Below are 18,049 nucleotides of genomic sequence, written 5' to 3' on the forward strand. Positions count from 1 at the left end.
TGATTTTTTACATTGGTTGCATCATATTATGTGTATTTGATGCAATGAAGTTCAGTTTACTCAAGTTCCAGCTGCTTTAAGGCCACAAATTGGGTTTTTATACATGCGGCCATGGTCAATGCACTTTTAGACCATGTATAGGGGTACACATATGAAAACTCATTTTATCATGCTGACAATGACTTAAATTGATCAACTTCAAACATAAAGTGGTCTACACATATCAAATGTACATTGAACACAATAAGAAGTGGTTTCAAAGCTAAAACTGTCACTCCAGATCAATTTAAACCAGACCTGTACAGAGCTCGTTCAAGTGCGATTGTGTCCGATATTAAAAGTTAGCCTTTATTTGGGTTTTGAATGATATAAAAACTGAAACAAATGTAAAATAATGTAAGGTTCTATGCTTGTTAGGTACATAAGCAGACAGTCAGCTGTATTTTTCCAGTTTTTCTACAAAAAAATTCATTTTTGAAACCTTATAGTGTATGCGGAACTCTAAAATTTGGTGTTTTTGAGACATTACAAGGTATATAGATGTAGTGACTTACATTAGATGCATGAATATCAATGGAATGAATATGTGAGGTTTTTTTCACATTATTTATATTATTTATTAGCAAATACAAAAGATTCAGACCTATAAAACACATGTCTGTGGTTTTATAGATTCTAAGACAAGACTGTGAAAACCCCTGATTTTGCCATATTTCATTGACAACGTTCAAAAAAATTACACTAAATTGTCAGATTTCTGCCTAAACCTTGTTCATAAAGTATGTTTTTTGTTGATTTGATGTTCCTAGTCTATAGTTAGAGGAGAAAAACTCAAAGCTGTACAATATTTTCCCCACTGGTCTATATTTCATACCTAGCACCCTAGCAAAAGTGCAATTTCAATGGAAAATCCCATATAAACCATATTTTTTATTTTAATTTCAGAAAATAGAGAATAAAGGGCCAAAATCTTATTATTTCATGTAGATTTACTGAATTCTTGAAAATAAACACCAAATTACCCCCAGCAAATACTAGCAAATAAAATTTCTGATACCCAGGCAACCCCCTTATAAGATCAATAAATGTGCTCAATTTGAATAAAAAAATGCACTCATGTCAAGATGAACCTTTTTTGACTTAAGTACAAAGTTTCATCATGATTAGTTGAAAAATATATAAGTTATAGCAAATTTAGTATCAGTGGTACATTGCATGACTCGCATGTCCAATGGTTGAAGGAAATAAGGCCCCTCTAAAATGTACATTTTTGTGTTAAATGCAATATTTTTGTGATTTTTTACATTGGTTGCATCATATTTTGTGTATTTGATGCAATGAAGTTCAGTTTACTCAAGTTCCAGCTGCTTTAAGTCCAAAAAAATGGGTTTTTATACATGCAGCCATGGTCAATGCACTTTTAGACCATGTATAGGGGTACACATATGAAAACTCATTTTATGATGCTGACAATTAGTATCAGTGTAACATACTGAATATTGCGATCGGGAAGCAGTCTATCTCAAACTGAACACAAAAACGGCAAAATTCGACAATAAAAAATATTGTGAAATTAGCATAGAAGCCTATGGGAAGTGGAATTAGTGGTTTCTAGCCTAAACAGCACACTTTAAAGTTCAACGATTTATCTAAAGACCACTTACAAAAAGCATAACAACGGTCTTAAATTTCATTAAAAAACAATTATGAATGCAACAAGTGCACAGTAATACACAGGATACTCTTTGTAAATAAATTTCTCTTGTCATAGTTTTCCGGACTTGACTTTTTATGCGCAACTCAGCGGGGGTTTCTAGAAACGTAGAGGACACTTACCCTACCGCTGCACCTTGTCCATGCCCCACTTTTTTAGTGGAGTCTGAGTTGTTCATTTACTTTATTTCTTTGTATACGTGTTATTAAGGTTGCTGTGGCTTCGTTTTTATTTGTTGGGTACTTATTTTCGCGGTTTTCGTTGGCAGAGTTAAAAAATGAAATAAGTCGAGATTTCAAAGAACAATTATTGCCGTGAATGAATATTTTAGCATTTCTTGAAGACGGCGTTTACTTAGTTTAATCTCTGTAGCGGTTAAGGCACTGGAAAGATGAGCGGTCGATATCCTGTCGCCCTTTATTGCTTAATTAAACGGAATACCAATTGCTTTACAGCCCCATTTGGCCTTGGGGATACCTGTGTTTTTTTCTATATCGGAAACGAAAAAAAAAGAATATGATTTTAAAAAATTATTGAAGACCTTATAATAAACGTTTTCTTAGTAGGGAAGATACAAAAATACCGAACTTTGCAAGGGAAACTCCGAAAGACGTGACTTCCTGTTAGACAAAAATCAGGCTCTTAGTTCTCCCAAGCTATGATCGACCTTATTTCGACATTACAAATGATCATTTATGACAAAAACTGTGACCAATATACAGGCTGTAAACAATAAAAGGCAGATTTTGTAAAATTATGCTTCAAACACATGGTACTATCAAATATGCAGTGCAACTAGTGTAGGTTATATATACTAGTGGGGCTGCATATTTGATAGTGGGAACAAGCCCCTGTGTTTCATATATTTTTTTAAGGCTTTTAACTTCAAATTCATTGATGGACCGCATTACGGACGGCACCGACCACACTTTATCATGCTAGTATTCGATTACACTTTATCAAAAATAATTTTGGTAATTAAAAAAAATATATGAGGATAATGGATTTATTATTTTCAACTGAAACTTAAATACAGAAATAGCAATTTTCGATGGTATATCTCTCCATGTCACACAACTTGACCAATTAAATCAGAACTTGATTTGAATGTTCCTTAGAGTATTTTGCATAGACGTGATGTGGGGATTTAATTTGATCCGTCGACAAACATGGCCACCGTACATATACATGTATCTCCAAAACCATTAGTTTTTGCCAAATATTGACGAGGATAAAAGTGTTAACTAAACATGATTAGATCTATATGTGGTCATATTTCGGGAAAAATCTGTAAAACATGTTGGAGTAATTGCCATTCTTTTACATCTTTTTAATTTGTTTAAGTTTTTACTTAAAAAAAACTTTCTCCTCCGAAACTACTAGACAAAGTTCGAAAATTTATGCGATTGTTCCTTAGGTAAGAGCGTTAGGAATTTTTATCCAAGAAATTTACATGGCCGCTTTTACAAAAAATAGGATAAAATTTTAATGATGAGTTTTGTATGTCCCTTTAATAGTGGTATAACACGTGTCAGCTACAAATATATTTATGTTATTTGAAACTCGCGATCACATCTTAGGTTAACTGTGTAATAAATGACTAAGTTTATAGTATAAACAATAAATCCGTCCTGAATGCGAGAACTAAACGGTTTAAAAGCCAACATTAATTCCTGTAGATTGTTAGATGTTCACGTAGAGACATTTACTCGTTTACTATAATCATTGAAAGAAACGATACAAAACTTTTGTAAAAAAACTAAATTTTACCATTTCGTCGATTTTGGTAGGCAAATAAAATCTTACAACGCCATTTAAAAAATCTCTGGATCCGCGCCTTGCTATTTTCATCTGTAGTTTTTCCCACCAACGTAAATCCGGAACTGGAAAAAATCCTAAATACATGTATGTTATGCATTGTCTTGCATCTCTTTTACGTGGCTTTATCAAGCGGCTGTCATAATGTTCATATTTCAGCCTTTTTCATGTTTTATCGGATTTTGAGGGAAGACCTTAATATAACCTTAGTACCAAACATGCAGCCATAATTAAGAAATGAATCTTACGGCTTTTTTAATGGCTTTTTCTGGAGTTTTGTTTTGTTTTGTTTTTACATGTTAATAATTTTAACTAAACAGGCACAATCTTGATAAAGTCAATATTTCATAAATGTATTTTCGTCCAGGTCTAAGATATACATAGTCGTTGCCTCTTTCACATATTCCTTTTGTTTTTCCATTTTGTTGTCTTCGTCCATCGCCATGGTCGTCCTCGGTTATTTTTTTTAAACATTTAGATCTTCTCCCCTAAAACTACGTGACAGATTGTAACCAAACTTTGCATGAAAGTTTCTAAGGGTATTTTTAACAAACGTGTTGGGGATTTTTGATCTGGCAAAAAACATGGCCGCCATTACTAAAAATATACCACAGGGGTCAAATTGTAGAATAACTCAAAAACAGTTGGGTTTAGCTAAAATCTAGATCTGGTTGGAAGTAAAATTGTTCATGCAGCATGATAGGATAGACTCATGTCATAATTTTCAGAAAGATACATTGAAATATAAATGAGTTATGCGTCCTGAAATAATTTTTTTTCGAATTTTATTTTTTTTTATTTTAACAAGTGTGGACACAGACTGGAATTGCCAGTCAGGGGCAAGTAGGGACGCAGACTAGTATTGCTCGAAGAGCAAAATTATCTAGAAAACTCCTTTGATAACAATAATTGAATTATGCATATGTTGGTAAATATCCATTAACATATGTTGCTAAATATCTGCTGACATCAATAAATGGGGAACAAATTCCACAATGGCTTACCATAACCATAAGACAAGTCGTATACATATAACAATGCTTCTTTCTTAAAGGTGTACTTTCATGGATGTGTTGAACTTGATATGTCATGTTAAGGATTGACCATTTCACTTTATGTATATGTTAGCTCAAGGTAAAACTCTGGAACTTCAGGTATTTTTTTAGATTAACAGAAACCAACAGTGTGGTATTTGTCAGTTACATGGATGGCCCTAATTTGAATATGGTAGGAGTCATAATTTCAGTATTAAATAGGAGCATTCCTTTAGTACTTAGTAAAATCATACAAAAATTTCATAACAACCATAACTTTAGTCATCGCATGAAAACCAAGTGAGTATGGATGACGACGACACGGACGCCGCCGACGATGACGCCACTGTCAGCACCATACCAATATACGACGGCAATTTTTTTTGCGATGACACTATTATATATACATGTATGCAGATTCGGGGTTTGGCATGCTCCATTTCAATTCATTAAAAAGCCTGTCATTTACTCTTCCCTTCCTTAGGACCAAATTAGCAGTCAGTGTGTGCATGTGTGACTTACTAAGAATTTAAATTTACATTTATAAGGTCTTTGTTTTTACATTAGTCCTAGTTAAACAGGTCTCTTTCAAAAGAGAATAAAACTGCAAAACTGTAAAGTTTTCCCACTTACAGTCAAGTACTCAACAGAAAACATTCAAAATTCCTATGAATCAAAATTACAATACCGGTATATGAAGAACTTTAAGGCTAAATCCACCGATACTGGCTCACAGTTAACACTTCAAAATCAATATTTCAACTAAATCTTGTATTAAACAATTTTATCAACTTCTGAATAGCCAGAAAAAATGTTTCCTATACTATAGTTCTTGTTTTGCAGCTGTATAAAATATATCCAGAGGCACTGCCAGTATTATTTGGTTTCAGAACCAATATAACGTGTATGTACTTTCAGTACTTCACAACACTGTCGTTAACTATAGAATCTATTTCATTAAATCCTGTAAATCTTCTTAGCAATTTAACAAAACTTAGTTATGTTTACGTGTGTAGTATTAATGCCTTGATACTTGATAAAACCTCCACCCTTTTAACAAATGTTTAAATATGAATGTGACTAAAATTATATTTTATTGTACATGTAGACTTTACTTTATTAACATGAAGTCGTAAACAAAAGATGTTTTGTTTAAAAATAATTTTAAGAGTTGTCAGTACATGCAGTCTGACATATACATGTATAGAAAAACTAAAAATCGTTGGAGCTCCTCGGGAATGTACTTACATGTACACTGTACTTTTACGTTTACATAATGTCTATATGTATAACGTAGAGTCCCTGAAACTTCATGTTATAGTAATGGGCAGCTCATTGGATAACCCCAGCTCAACAGATTCCTCAATGTCATGTGTTTTGTAACAAAATAGCTTGCCAGTGTAAAGAAGTAAGTTCTTTGGATTGTCAAGTGGCCAATGTCATATAAAACAAAAAAATGTAAAACATAAATTTAATAAACAAAACAAACTAAAGTAAATTCAAGATAAATGACATCATGAAATGAATAAACATAAATGTAACTAAATATACACGCACAAGACAGAACTAAATATAATGGAATGAAATAAACACATAAACTAAATGATTCGCAGTCTCAACACACCACCATTTTTTTTGCACACCTCCCGGTAAGGTCGAACGTTGCATGTACTGTAAAATTAACGAATGAAATGGGTTGTTTCCCTTGGACTTTTGTTATAATTATAACTGGACGAAATATAGACTAATTTCACACATTTTTTGTAGATTTCTATATTGACAAAGAGAACACCAGATGATATATATTTCACTATAATGCTGTATTCAGTAAGCCATGACTGGTTAAACGAACATATCTAGCACGGACTTCTCGGTTACTTTACAAATTAATATAACGGACTTTGTGCTCCAAAAATAATAAATTCCTAGCTTTCCAACGGTTTTTTTTTAATCACCGACATTACTTCACCGACTCTAGGCGTTATTACACCATCTCGGGAACATCAGGTTGATAACCATTTTATCACCGACAGGTCGACGCTTCTAGCTATGTGCAAGACGCACACCAAAACCGGGTCTAAAAACCCCTGTAAATAGACATTGAACCCAAAAATTACTTACAACATCTATACCTTTGCATAATATGGCAATTTCTCGTACATTCTGGACCGCGAGCAAGAAATATCATCTCGACAGCAAAATAAACTATAATTTACCATATAAAATTAATTATTAACTTACCTGAGTATTGTAAACATTAGCCTAGGGATATCCATGTCCTGAATTGACAATTATAATTCCCCACTCTACTTTACCAAACTCAATGCTTCACTCAATGACCATGTGCCGACTGATATAAAACTCACCTGTTAAATTTCTATACGTGTACAATCTCGTGATTTCACAAAAGGTCTACTTGATTCGATTTACCGGTGTTAGTGGTATTTAAAGCTAGGATAGTTTAAATAGTCCTGTATGGAAAAAATGTAAACGACAATTAACTGAAGTTTGTTACAAATGTCCCTTTCCTAAAGACTAAAGAACATTTAGTCCAACCAAAACACAAACTTCAGAAAAATTCTGTAAGAAATATATATAAAATCACAATACAAAATGTACATGAATATCATAATAAAAAATTCTGTAACACTCAGGGGTTGTCTAAACGTCATCACATCTTGATAACACATCTGCAACAATATTCATCTTGCCTGCAATGTAACAAATATTATATTTAAATTCCTGAAGTATCAAACTCCAACGCAGTAACCGTTGGTTGGTAGTTTTCATTCTCTGTAACCACTGTAAAGGAGCGTGATCTGTATTAATAGTAAACTCTTTACCCTCAAGGAAATTTCTCAATGTTTTTACCGCCTAAATGATAGCAAAGCACTCTTTCTCTACCACTGCATAGTTGCATTCAGATCCGGAAAGTTTCTTGCTGATAAACATGATTGGATGTCTCCCATCGTCAAACTCTTGTTCAAGCACAGCACCTAGACCCTTTCCTGATGCATCAGTCTGCAAAATAAACTTTTTAGAAAAATCTGGACTCCGTAATACAGAGTCACTACAAATACAATCTTTCAGTTTGTCAAAAGCTTTTTGTGTTGTGTCTGACCATTTAACTTTGTTTGGTGCGTTTTTCTTTGTGAGGTCAGTTAACGGTACAGATATGTCTGAAAACTGTGGTATGAATTTCCTGTAAAAGCCGATGAGACCGAGGAATGATCTGACCTGTTTCTAAGTTACAGGTGCCGGAAACTGCCGTATAGCGGAAACTTTGTCCTGTACAGGTTTAAGCTTACCACTTCCTGCAATGTGACCTAAAAATTCCAGCTCACCATAACCAAATAAACATTTACATGGTTTTGCAACGAGCTTTGCCTGTCTAAGCGAATCAAATACTGCTCGTAAATGCTCAATATGATACTCCCACGTGTCGCTAAATATGCCAATATCGTCGATGAATGAATCAGCGAACTCGTCGTACCCTGCCAAAACTTTGTCCATCATACGAACAAAAGTAGCACCTGAATTCATCATTCCAAACGGAGCAACAGTAAACTGATAATGTCCGAACGGTGTAATAAATGCGCTCTTCTGTCGACTAGCTAAATCAAGGGGGACTTGCCAAAAGTCCTTCGTTAAATCTAATTTACTTATGTATCGTGCTCTGCTGACTTTATTTAGTACTTCATCCATTCTAGGCATCAAAACCGGATCAAAGATTGTCTGTTTGTTTAAGTCCCGATAATCGACACAAAAACGAATTGTATTGTCTTTTTTCTTAACTAATACTATAGGAGCCGCATACGGACTATCGGAAGGCTCAACAATACCTGCAGCTAACATATCATCAATCTCTTAACTTTGTCTCTAAGTGCGTATGGTACTGGATACGGACGCTTGTATATTGGTTCATCTGTTTTTGTAATTACTTTATGTTCTATAATATTGGTTACCTTAGGTACATCACTAAAGATGTCTTCATACTCAGACAGTAGTTCTTGTAGCTGTTTGTTCTCTTCAACTGTCAGCTCTGGAGAAATGTTAACATCTTCAACACTTTCTTTTCTAAGTAAGACGGGAGTAATTGCTGTATTCATCTCACTGTCATCTGTACCTTCATCTGTGTTAAGACCTGAAATTACCTTTAAGCACGCAGCAACATCTGCTGTAACAGTATTACCCTTATCATTATCTACCCTTTCATGCCATAATTTGAGCATATTAACATGAAATACTTTTTCTTTTCCTCCTCTTACTCTGATTTTATAGTCAACTGGACTAACTTTGTCAGTAACTTCAAACGGTCCTTTCCAACTAGCTAATAACTTTGATGTATGTGTAGGCAATAACACCAGTACTTTTTGGCCAACCTCTAACTTCCTATCTCTTGCTTTTCTATCATAGTATAGTTTTTGTCTCTGTTTTGCCTGTTTCTCGTTTCCAGTGGCATACTCAGCCATTGTTCTCATTTTTTCTCTTGTATCTAATAAATAGCTCAATACAGAATGTTGACATGTACTCGGCTCTTCCCACTCCTCTTTCAGCACCGCAAGAGGACCTCTTATATGTCTGCCATATAACAGTTCAAATGGCGAAAACCCAGTGCTCTCATTTGGCACCTCTCTATATGCAAATAATAAGTAGGGGATATATTCATCCCATGTCTTTGGCTTTGTTCTTGCATATGCTTTCAACATTTTCTTTAGTACACCATTGAACTTTTCGCAAAGTCCATTACACATTGCATGATAAGGACTAGTGTGTAATTTACTTATTTGTAGTAATCTACATACCTCAAGCATCAATTCTGACATAAAGTTACTGCCTTGGTCTGTCAACAGCTCTCTAGCTATGCCAACCCTAGAAAATAGACTTGTAAGAGCATTAGCAACGGTACTAGCCTCCTGATCTTTCAAAGGAATCGCTTCAGGGTATTTAGTTGCATAATCAACGCATACTAAAATGTAACGGTTTTTGCTATCAGTCATAGGCAAAGGGCCAACAAAATCAAGAGCAATTCGCTGGAATGGCTCATCAATAGGGGGTATGCTAATCAGAGGGGCTCGTGGTACTCTCCCCTTTGCTGTACCCATTTGACAATCGGGGCACGATCTACAGTATTCTGCTACTTCATTAAATATACCTGGCCAGAAGAAATGCTGCATAATTCGGTCTCTTGTCTTCTTATTCCCAAGATGTCCCGCTAACGGTATATCATGTCCTAAAGAAAGAACTGTCTCTCTCAGCTGTCGTGGTAATACAATCTGATGTATAACTTCACCACTAGGCTTCGTATACACTCTATAAAGTAAATCTGAATTGTACATGAAATACGATTGTTGATCTTGATGATCGTCACAAACATATGATCTTACCTTATCTAAAGTCTCATCACTCTTCTGTAACTTAATCAGCTGTTTCCTGTCACAAACCTTAAAATCATTAGAAATATCTGAAAATTCTATAGGTTGTGATATGGGTGTATCACCACTAAGCCTAACTGTAGTCTCACCTATATTCCTATCTTCTTCAACCTGCTTCTTTCTTTGAGACCGAGTCTCAACTGCATGACATGGAATCTTATCCTCTGAAACAAAAACATTTTCACCTCTGGTCTCTGGTACTTCTTCAATACTAAGTGGTACTGAGATATTCACAAAGTTACCAACTATCAAATCTGCGAACGGTGTATCTAAAATCAATGCTTTAACATCGCCTGAAATATAAGGGGTTGAAACGTTAATGCACACCTCTGGACACTGCTTCACTGTACCGTCTGCTAAACATATGTCTCTATTATGACCTGTATAATGATCTGAGCTAGTAAATTTACTATGAACAAATACAGTAGAACACCCAGTATCTCTTAAAACAGAGATTTTATCACTGTTAATCTTACCCTCAACTATATCGAGACCATGTACCTGCACTTTGTCTCCATTACATGAAACACCCGGTAACTTAACGGTTATACCACTGATATAGTCATCAACTGTATGACCCTGCTGTGTTTGTATGCATAAACCAAACTTACTTTGCTTATTTGTGCTCTCTTTGGACTTGTTTGCTCTTGAAGAACAATTTGGTGCTATATGACCTACCTTCTTACAAATAAAGCAAGTTCTAGTCTCTTGTCGTCTTCCTTTCTGTTGAAAATTCTTATCTTGATGCTTTGCCTGATCTGTATTTATTCTCATATATGATTGTGGTTTAGAACTAACATGTTCGATTTTATGGGCTTGCTGAAATACCTCTGCTTTTTCTATCAACTCGTCAACAGTTTTCGGTTTCTGCTCCTTAATCCAAAGTTTGAGCTCTTGACTACAACTTACCATCAACTGTTCTCTTGTTACTAAATCAATAAATTTACTAAAGTCAGTACCTATCTCTTCGCGTTCCAGCCAGTGCCTAAGAAAACCTACTAATTTGACGGCATACTCCTTGAATGATTCATCAGAAGATTGCCGGGCACTTCTGAACTTCTCCCTGTATGTCTCAGCAGTGAGCTCATATCTAGATAAAATAGCAGTCTTAATTTGACCATAATCTCTACTATCCTCTTCTGACAATCTAGAAAACGCTTCTAAAGCTTTCCCACAAAGTAAAGGGACTAATCTAAGGGCCCATTCTGGCTTGGGTATTTTGTGTAGGGTTACTAACTTCTCAAATGACTTCAAAAATATATCTGGGTCTTGATTTTCCTGAAACTTCGGAAGTTTTGATTTCAAATGTGAACTTGTCTGAGGTTGTGCTACACCCTGAGATAATTCTTTCTCTCTAAGTTCTAGCTCTTTTAACTTTACCTCCCTCTCCATCTCAGCCCTTCTCATCTCTCTTTCGGCTGCCCTCTCTTCCCTTTGTGTCGCCTGCATGTTTCTCAACAATTCTAGGCATACCTCTACTTTTTCACCCTTCTCTAACAACTCTGTAACCCATGTTGGCAGACCACCGGTTGCCATACTATATAATACAAAATACAAAAATCAAAAATCAAATAAAAAAAAATTCCAACAAACATAAAATAACACAAATATGTGTCAGAATAACACTCTCTGTCTATCTCTGACAGTCAATCTAATATGACAATTGACACAGTGACAATCCCACCGCTGCCACCATTGTAAAGAAGTAAGTTCTTTGGATTGTCAAGTGGCCAATGTCATATAAAACAAAAAAATGTAAAACATAAATTTAATAAACAAAACAAACTAAAGTAAATTCAAGATAAATGACATCATGAAATGAATAAACATAAATGTAACTAAATATACACGCACAAGACAGAACTAAATATAATGGAATGAAATAAACACATAAACTAAATGATTCGCAGTCTCAACACACCACCATTTTTTTGCACACCTCCCGGTAAGGTCGAACGTTGCATGTACTGTAAAATTAACGAATGAAATGGGTTGTTTCCCTTGGACTTTTGTTATAATTATAACTGGACGAAATATAGACTAATTTCACACATTTTTTGTAGATTTCTATATTGACAAAGAGAACACCAGATGATATATATTTCACTATAATGCTGTATTCAGTAAGCCATGACTGGTTAAACGAACATATCTAGCACGGACTTCTCGGTTACTTTACAAATTAATATAACGGACTTTGTGCTCCAAAAATAATAAATTCCTAGCTTTCCAACGGTTTTTTTTTAATCACCGACATTACTTCACCGACTCTAGGCGTTATTACACCATCTCGGGAACATCAGGTTGATAACCATTTTATCACCGACAGGTCGACGCTTCTAGCTATGTGCAAGACGCACACCAAAACCGGGTCTAAAAACCCCTGTAAATAGACATTGAACCCAAAAATTACTTACAACATCTATACCTTTGCATAATATGGCAATTTCTCGTACATTCTGGACCGCGAGCAAGAAATATCATCTCGACAGCAAAATAGACTATAATTTACCATATAAAATTAATTATTAACTTACCTGAGTATTGTAAACATTAGCCTAGGGATATCCATGTCCTGAATTGACAATTATAATTCCCCACTGCTACTTTACCAAACTCAATGCTTCACTCAATGACCATGTGCCGACTGATATAAAACTCACCTGTTAAATTTCTATACGTGTACAATCTCGTGATATCACAAAAGGTCTACTTGATTCGATTTACCGGTGTTAGTGGTATTTAAAGCTAGGATAGTTTAAATAGTCCTGTATGGAAAAAATGTAAACGACAATTAACTGAAGTTTGTTACAGCCAGACAACCTCTAGCACTGCTGGAGTAATAAATAGACCATCATATTAGGCCTAAAATATGTTAGGTTTCCGGTCACACTACCGATCCTCTCTCAGTCTGTATTATTTTGAAAAAAATATAAAAGTATATTACAAAGCCTGCCGATTGTCTTTCAGAAAAAGTAGAAAATAAAACCATAGATGTTTTTTTTTCTATCCTAAATGGAGAAGAGAAATATTGGTTGTTTATATCAATTGTAAATACACGTGCCGTGAGTGCTCTTGGCCGTGGATAATCCCCTTTGGGATTCGGCACTTGAACTAAATATTTTTTTTGTTTTGACCAACACTTTCAAAATAAAAAAAAATCTCAAGCACCGAATACCAAAAGGGATTAAGCCATGGACTAAGTCTATTAGTTCTTTGCATATTTGGTTCATTGTTTTCAAAGTTTTGTGTCCATATGACTTATTCCATTTAAAAAAACAGATAAATAAAAATAAAACCCTAGCTACCGACCCGACAAAATTTTAGAATGGTGATCGGAAACGTAACATTATTAACGTACAGATTACTAAATGGGTCACTAGATCACGGATCGACATTATAAACGTGATAATGCATTTAATAAATGAACGTGACCACATGACAACTAATCTTCCCGAATACACCATGACCCACATTCACGTGTATGACTATGCCCGAGGACTGTGTAAACACTTCATTGCTTTACACCGTCCGTGTATTACCCAAAATGATAGCCAAAGGCGTTAAGAAACCCCTCTGCCCGTCATATATTACAGATACCACATATGAGTGTAAACCGGGTCTATCAGTATTGGGTATATATGTTAGCACGAAAATCTAAATTAAACCGAGTATAGGAACAGTCAGCTGATGGTCGGCGTCACTCATATCGTGCAAAATGATTGGCTAACACTGTGTTACGAAAGATTTTTTGAGGATTTTAGTGATTTATTTCCACAAAGACAGTCGAATTATCTGCTCAAAGCAACGATGTCCTAGCTTTATAATGCACGAATTGAAGGGTGTAACGGACACCGGAAAGTGCTATCATTTTCAACTTTATAACTTTATTGTTATAGTGTTGTTTAAAAATCTCCTCTGAAAATACTGGAAGGATTGTAACAAAACATGGCATGAATGTCTGATAGGATATCATTAACAATCCGTGTGTGGAGATATTTATCTGTCGAAAAATATGACTAACATTGTTAAAAATTGAGAATTTGTAGAAATAAGTCGAAAACCCATGAGTTTAACAACATTTTCACGGGCTAAAATTGAGCAGCATAGTAAGACTGACCTATGCCGAAATTTCTATAATAATCTGTGGATCAATGTTGGAGACATTGCCCTTGGAGAGTAAAATTAAATGTCTATGGGCGATTTATTATAAAACATGAAAACCGGGTGTATCACTCAGTTGCTCTCCATTGCTCTATCTACGGGGCGCCGAATGGGACTCTTGTGGTTTTGTACTCACAAAAGTGAGTTTTGTTCAACAAAAATGAATTCTGATTAACAAAATTTAAAACATGCCTCAAATTTTCGATTTTATGTCACGAAAGTCAATTCTGTGTCACAAAATTCAATTTTGTCTAACAAAACTAAATTTTGTCAAACAAAACTAAATTTTGTGTCACAAAATTCAATTTTGTATGCAAATTAGTTTACAGAATCATTTGGATATGTAAATGAATTCTCTCATTACGATTTTGTAAGGTTTCTCAGTGGATATAGTAACAGATTTCCGATTATTTCGAACAACGCATGACTTTTAAGGTCGTTTTAAGTGGAATTGAAAAAAAAAATTAAGTTGTATTCTACAGTAAAACTATTTTGAAATTATTAAAATTGCTCTTATAGGTTTTCTATGATATTTGTTCGATAGAACAGGTTTTAAAATACGCGATTTTTCTACTTCCGATTTATTGGGATTTTCCCTGGTGAATCACGCGATCGTTTCCTGACATCTTTCAGCTCAACTATAAAATGCTTTTGCCCAAGTTGTTAATCGCAACCAAATTTGTTAAAATTTGACAAGACAATTTGTATTAATATATTTGGCTCAAGTTTTGTTGAAAAAAGAAATGAGTCGTCAGATTAGCCAAGACAATATCATATTAGAAATATGTTGTGCGGTGAAATTTGTTAATGCTCCGCTAAAGGAAAACAAACCAAAAACTGAATGTTCAATATTTTATTAGTGTATGCCATAATAACATCAAATCATATACCAAAATTAATAATATAAATCAAAACAAACCAAAAAACTGAATGTTCGATTTTATTAGTGTATGCCATAATAACACCAATTCATATACCATAATGTTTCTCTCATTTAGCACAAGCTTCCTTATCCATTTAAAAACATTATGCCATTACTGTAATCCCTGAATCTTGCATATAAAGGTGCCAGACTGCCATTAAATACACATCCAAAGTCCATATTTACCTATAAAAAGTAAACAAAAATATTTAACAAACATGTATCTAGTGCAAATTACCCTTTTTAACCGATTCTAAATCTTAAAAATATACTTAATTGTCACAAGTAAATTACTCAAAATGAATTTAAATGGAAGCCATTTATATTGGGACTACTTTCAAATCTATTTATAGCTACTTTCACTTCCTCTTTAGTGAGAAAAATATGGAAGGCCATTTGAATCTAATTCAATGTGTTAGGATTACATAATAGAAATTAAATTAACCAATTAAAGCAACTACTACAATGTTTAAAAAAAAGCTTTGCAAGTTAAAAAAGTTTGCTGAAATGATGATGTGCATGTACATGTGTATATATGTGAGAAATAAACACATTACCTTAAACAAATTTCTTTTTTGCAACCCTTAAAATAAGGACAATGTTGTTGATTTGATTTACAGAACAAAGACTCTTCAGGGTAAATAAGGAATTGGGATTTCAGGTTAATATTGTAAGATTTTTCATTAAATATGCCATTTTGGGAGGCAGAATAAAGGAATCAAGTTCAAAATTTTGAAACAAACTGCCAAATTTTACACAATTGGCCACTGAAAGATGATGAATCAAACAACCATGGTGAGCATGGTAACATTTATCTCATGAGCACACATTTTCACTCTTTAGAAAAATTCAATTCCAATACCCAAAATAAAATCAACCCTCCTTTTATGCTTAACTGTAGAATCAATTCTATTAAAGTTGTATTGCTGGCAGCTACTTAACAAATTTGAAGGTAAACTCAAATGAAATGCTTTGCAGGGTGCCGCTTGATATGACTGCAGAGGTTGAACCCTGAACATTTGGAGCAAGTATGGACACATCATTTAAACTTGACACAGCTACGAAATTTGATTACGATTAGATATTTGACACAGGATAAAAATTTGACCAGAACCAATTTGGTCACTTTTTTTGTCATTCTCCCAAAATGGTTCTAGTAAAAACCTTTAAAAAATCAATCCCAAACTTTCTGCGGAAAAATGGCATCTTGTGGTACAATTTAAAGTGATCCATTTCTTTTCACTTAAGTTATTGTCCAGAAATAATTAAAAAGAAACTTTTTTTCATGGCCCCTTTTTTGTGACCCCATATTCTTACTTGACTCAAGTCACAACCACAAAAATCTATCCCAGTCTTTTTTCATGGTATGGTACCTTGCAGTAAAATTTATATGTGATCCGTTCATTTTTATTCTACAAGATTAAAGTCTAAACCCCAAAAATCAACCCCACTCTTCCCGTGGTGGTACATTGTACATGGATATCACCTTAAAATACAATTTCAAAGAGATTCATTCCCTAGTAGTCAAGATATTGTTTGAACATCAAGAAAATGCATGTTTCTGGCCCCTAATTTCTGAAAAGTTCAAATCTTTACACCCAAAATCAATCCAAGTCTGACCATTTTATAGAATATTAAGGAACAATATCATAGACATTCCTATGCTTGTACTGGAGTTATGAAGTTGAATTCTATCAAATGCTTTTCTATGCCCCTTTTAGTCCCCTTATTCTAAAACGGTTGGACCATAAACCCCAAAATCAATACAAACCTTCCTTTTGGAGTTTGTAACCTTGTAACGTTATAAAATTGTATAAATATCAACCAGTACTGCAATTATGGCACAAAAACCAAGTGTCTACAGACAACGACAACAGCCCCATACCAATATATGACCGCAAATAAAAAGTAGCCCGCTGCTTTCACTGATTTCTTTGAAAAAATTTAAATTAATCTTATTCAAGCTTTTTTTGTCAAAACTGAAATGGATGTTGCTAGAGATGCTCTTAAGGGATAAAACATGCAAATTGTTGCGAAGTGTTATAAAGTTATTGACCATTTTTAGAGCAAGGGGAAAGGGGTTGGAATTTTGGGGAAAAAAATGTTCCGTTATTCATTTATTGAAAAAAAATCCCCCATTAATTAACAACACAGATTTTCAAATATGTAAGAAAATGCCCTCCATACATTATGTGTCCATACGACAAATATCACAGATAATCCTCAAAATACTTTTTAATCCTTTAATAGTAATATTATATACATATTTACGACTGAAACCTTAACAGTTCAGTTTTGAACAAATGTTTAAATAAATTAGATAATTTGCCCCAAAAAGCGTTATAAATATGGCCGATGATGGGGCATGAAACCATTTGAACATTTAAATGATCGAGAATGGTTGAATTTTCGCAACTGATTGCGTTGACAACCTGACGAAAAGTTTAAATAAAAGTCAATAGTAAATAAAAAGTAGATGAATATCCGCATGTACTCACCGATTTTAAATAATCAATCATGTTGTCTCTGTGTTTACATCCTTGGCGTCACCGAAAACCAGCTCACACGTAACCGGATGTCATACGTCGTAAAATAAACCAACAGCGAAACGTTGTAGAATGTAGTATAAATACACGTTACAGTATATAAGATGAATATCGTTTTTCCATTTAAGAGCATGTTCAAAGTTCAGAAGGGTAACTTCATTGTAAAATTAAAAATACCTAATAATACCTGTCAAAGTCGGCTTAAGATTATTTGTTCCACTATCCCTCACAAATTGCCAGATACAGATAAATTCTTTATTCCATTCCGATTCTATTGATGTATGACAGAAGAAATTCGGCTGAGTGGAACTTTCGTTTCCCTTTTGTTTATGAATGCTCTATCTTTAGATTCAAGATTAAGTGACACAGTGGGTTATACGATAACGATATCCGATATTTCTTTCACTATGTGCTTT

The 18,049-nt window shown here is 34.2% G+C and overlaps 1 protein-coding gene across 3 annotated transcripts; it reads right to left on the reverse strand.

Annotated features, from left to right (window-relative positions):
* Positions 1 to 6,023: 6,023 nt before the first annotated feature.
* Positions 6,024 to 12,816, reverse strand: LOC148620546 (uncharacterized). Of its 3 annotated transcripts, none has more exons than XM_088574181.1 (3): positions 12,665 to 12,816; positions 6,933 to 12,384; positions 6,024 to 6,653 (listed from the first exon to the last, which is right to left on the reverse strand). In XM_088574181.1, the coding sequence occupies exon 2, from the start codon at positions 11,535 to 11,537 to the stop codon at positions 8,415 to 8,417; it is 3,123 nt and encodes a 1,040-aa protein (XP_088430307.1). In that variant the 5' UTR covers positions 11,538 to 12,384; positions 12,665 to 12,816; the 3' UTR covers positions 6,024 to 6,653; positions 6,933 to 8,414. The 3 variants fall into 3 exon arrangements, 2 of the variants coding, with proteins under 2 accessions (XP_088430307.1, XP_088430306.1); XM_088574180.1 differs by having other exon boundaries at positions 12,539 to 12,673; XR_015920905.1 differs by lacking the exons at positions 6,933 to 12,384; positions 12,665 to 12,816 and adding an exon at positions 6,808 to 6,926.
* Between the last annotated feature and the right edge of the window lie 5,233 nt (positions 12,817 to 18,049).

This window comes from Perna viridis, chromosome 3, assembly GCF_037379345.1.
Source record: "Perna viridis isolate PV_CMFRI_1.1 ecotype Kerala chromosome 3, ASM3737934v1, whole genome shotgun sequence".
Classification (NCBI taxonomy): domain Eukaryota; kingdom Metazoa; phylum Mollusca; class Bivalvia; order Mytilida; family Mytilidae; genus Perna; species Perna viridis.

Bases quoted from the DNA above. Each gene is read 5' to 3' on its own strand.
- LOC148620546 (XM_088574181.1), bottom strand. From the start codon at position 11,537: ATGGCAACCGGTGGTCTGCCAACATGGGTTACAGAGTTGTTAGAGAAG.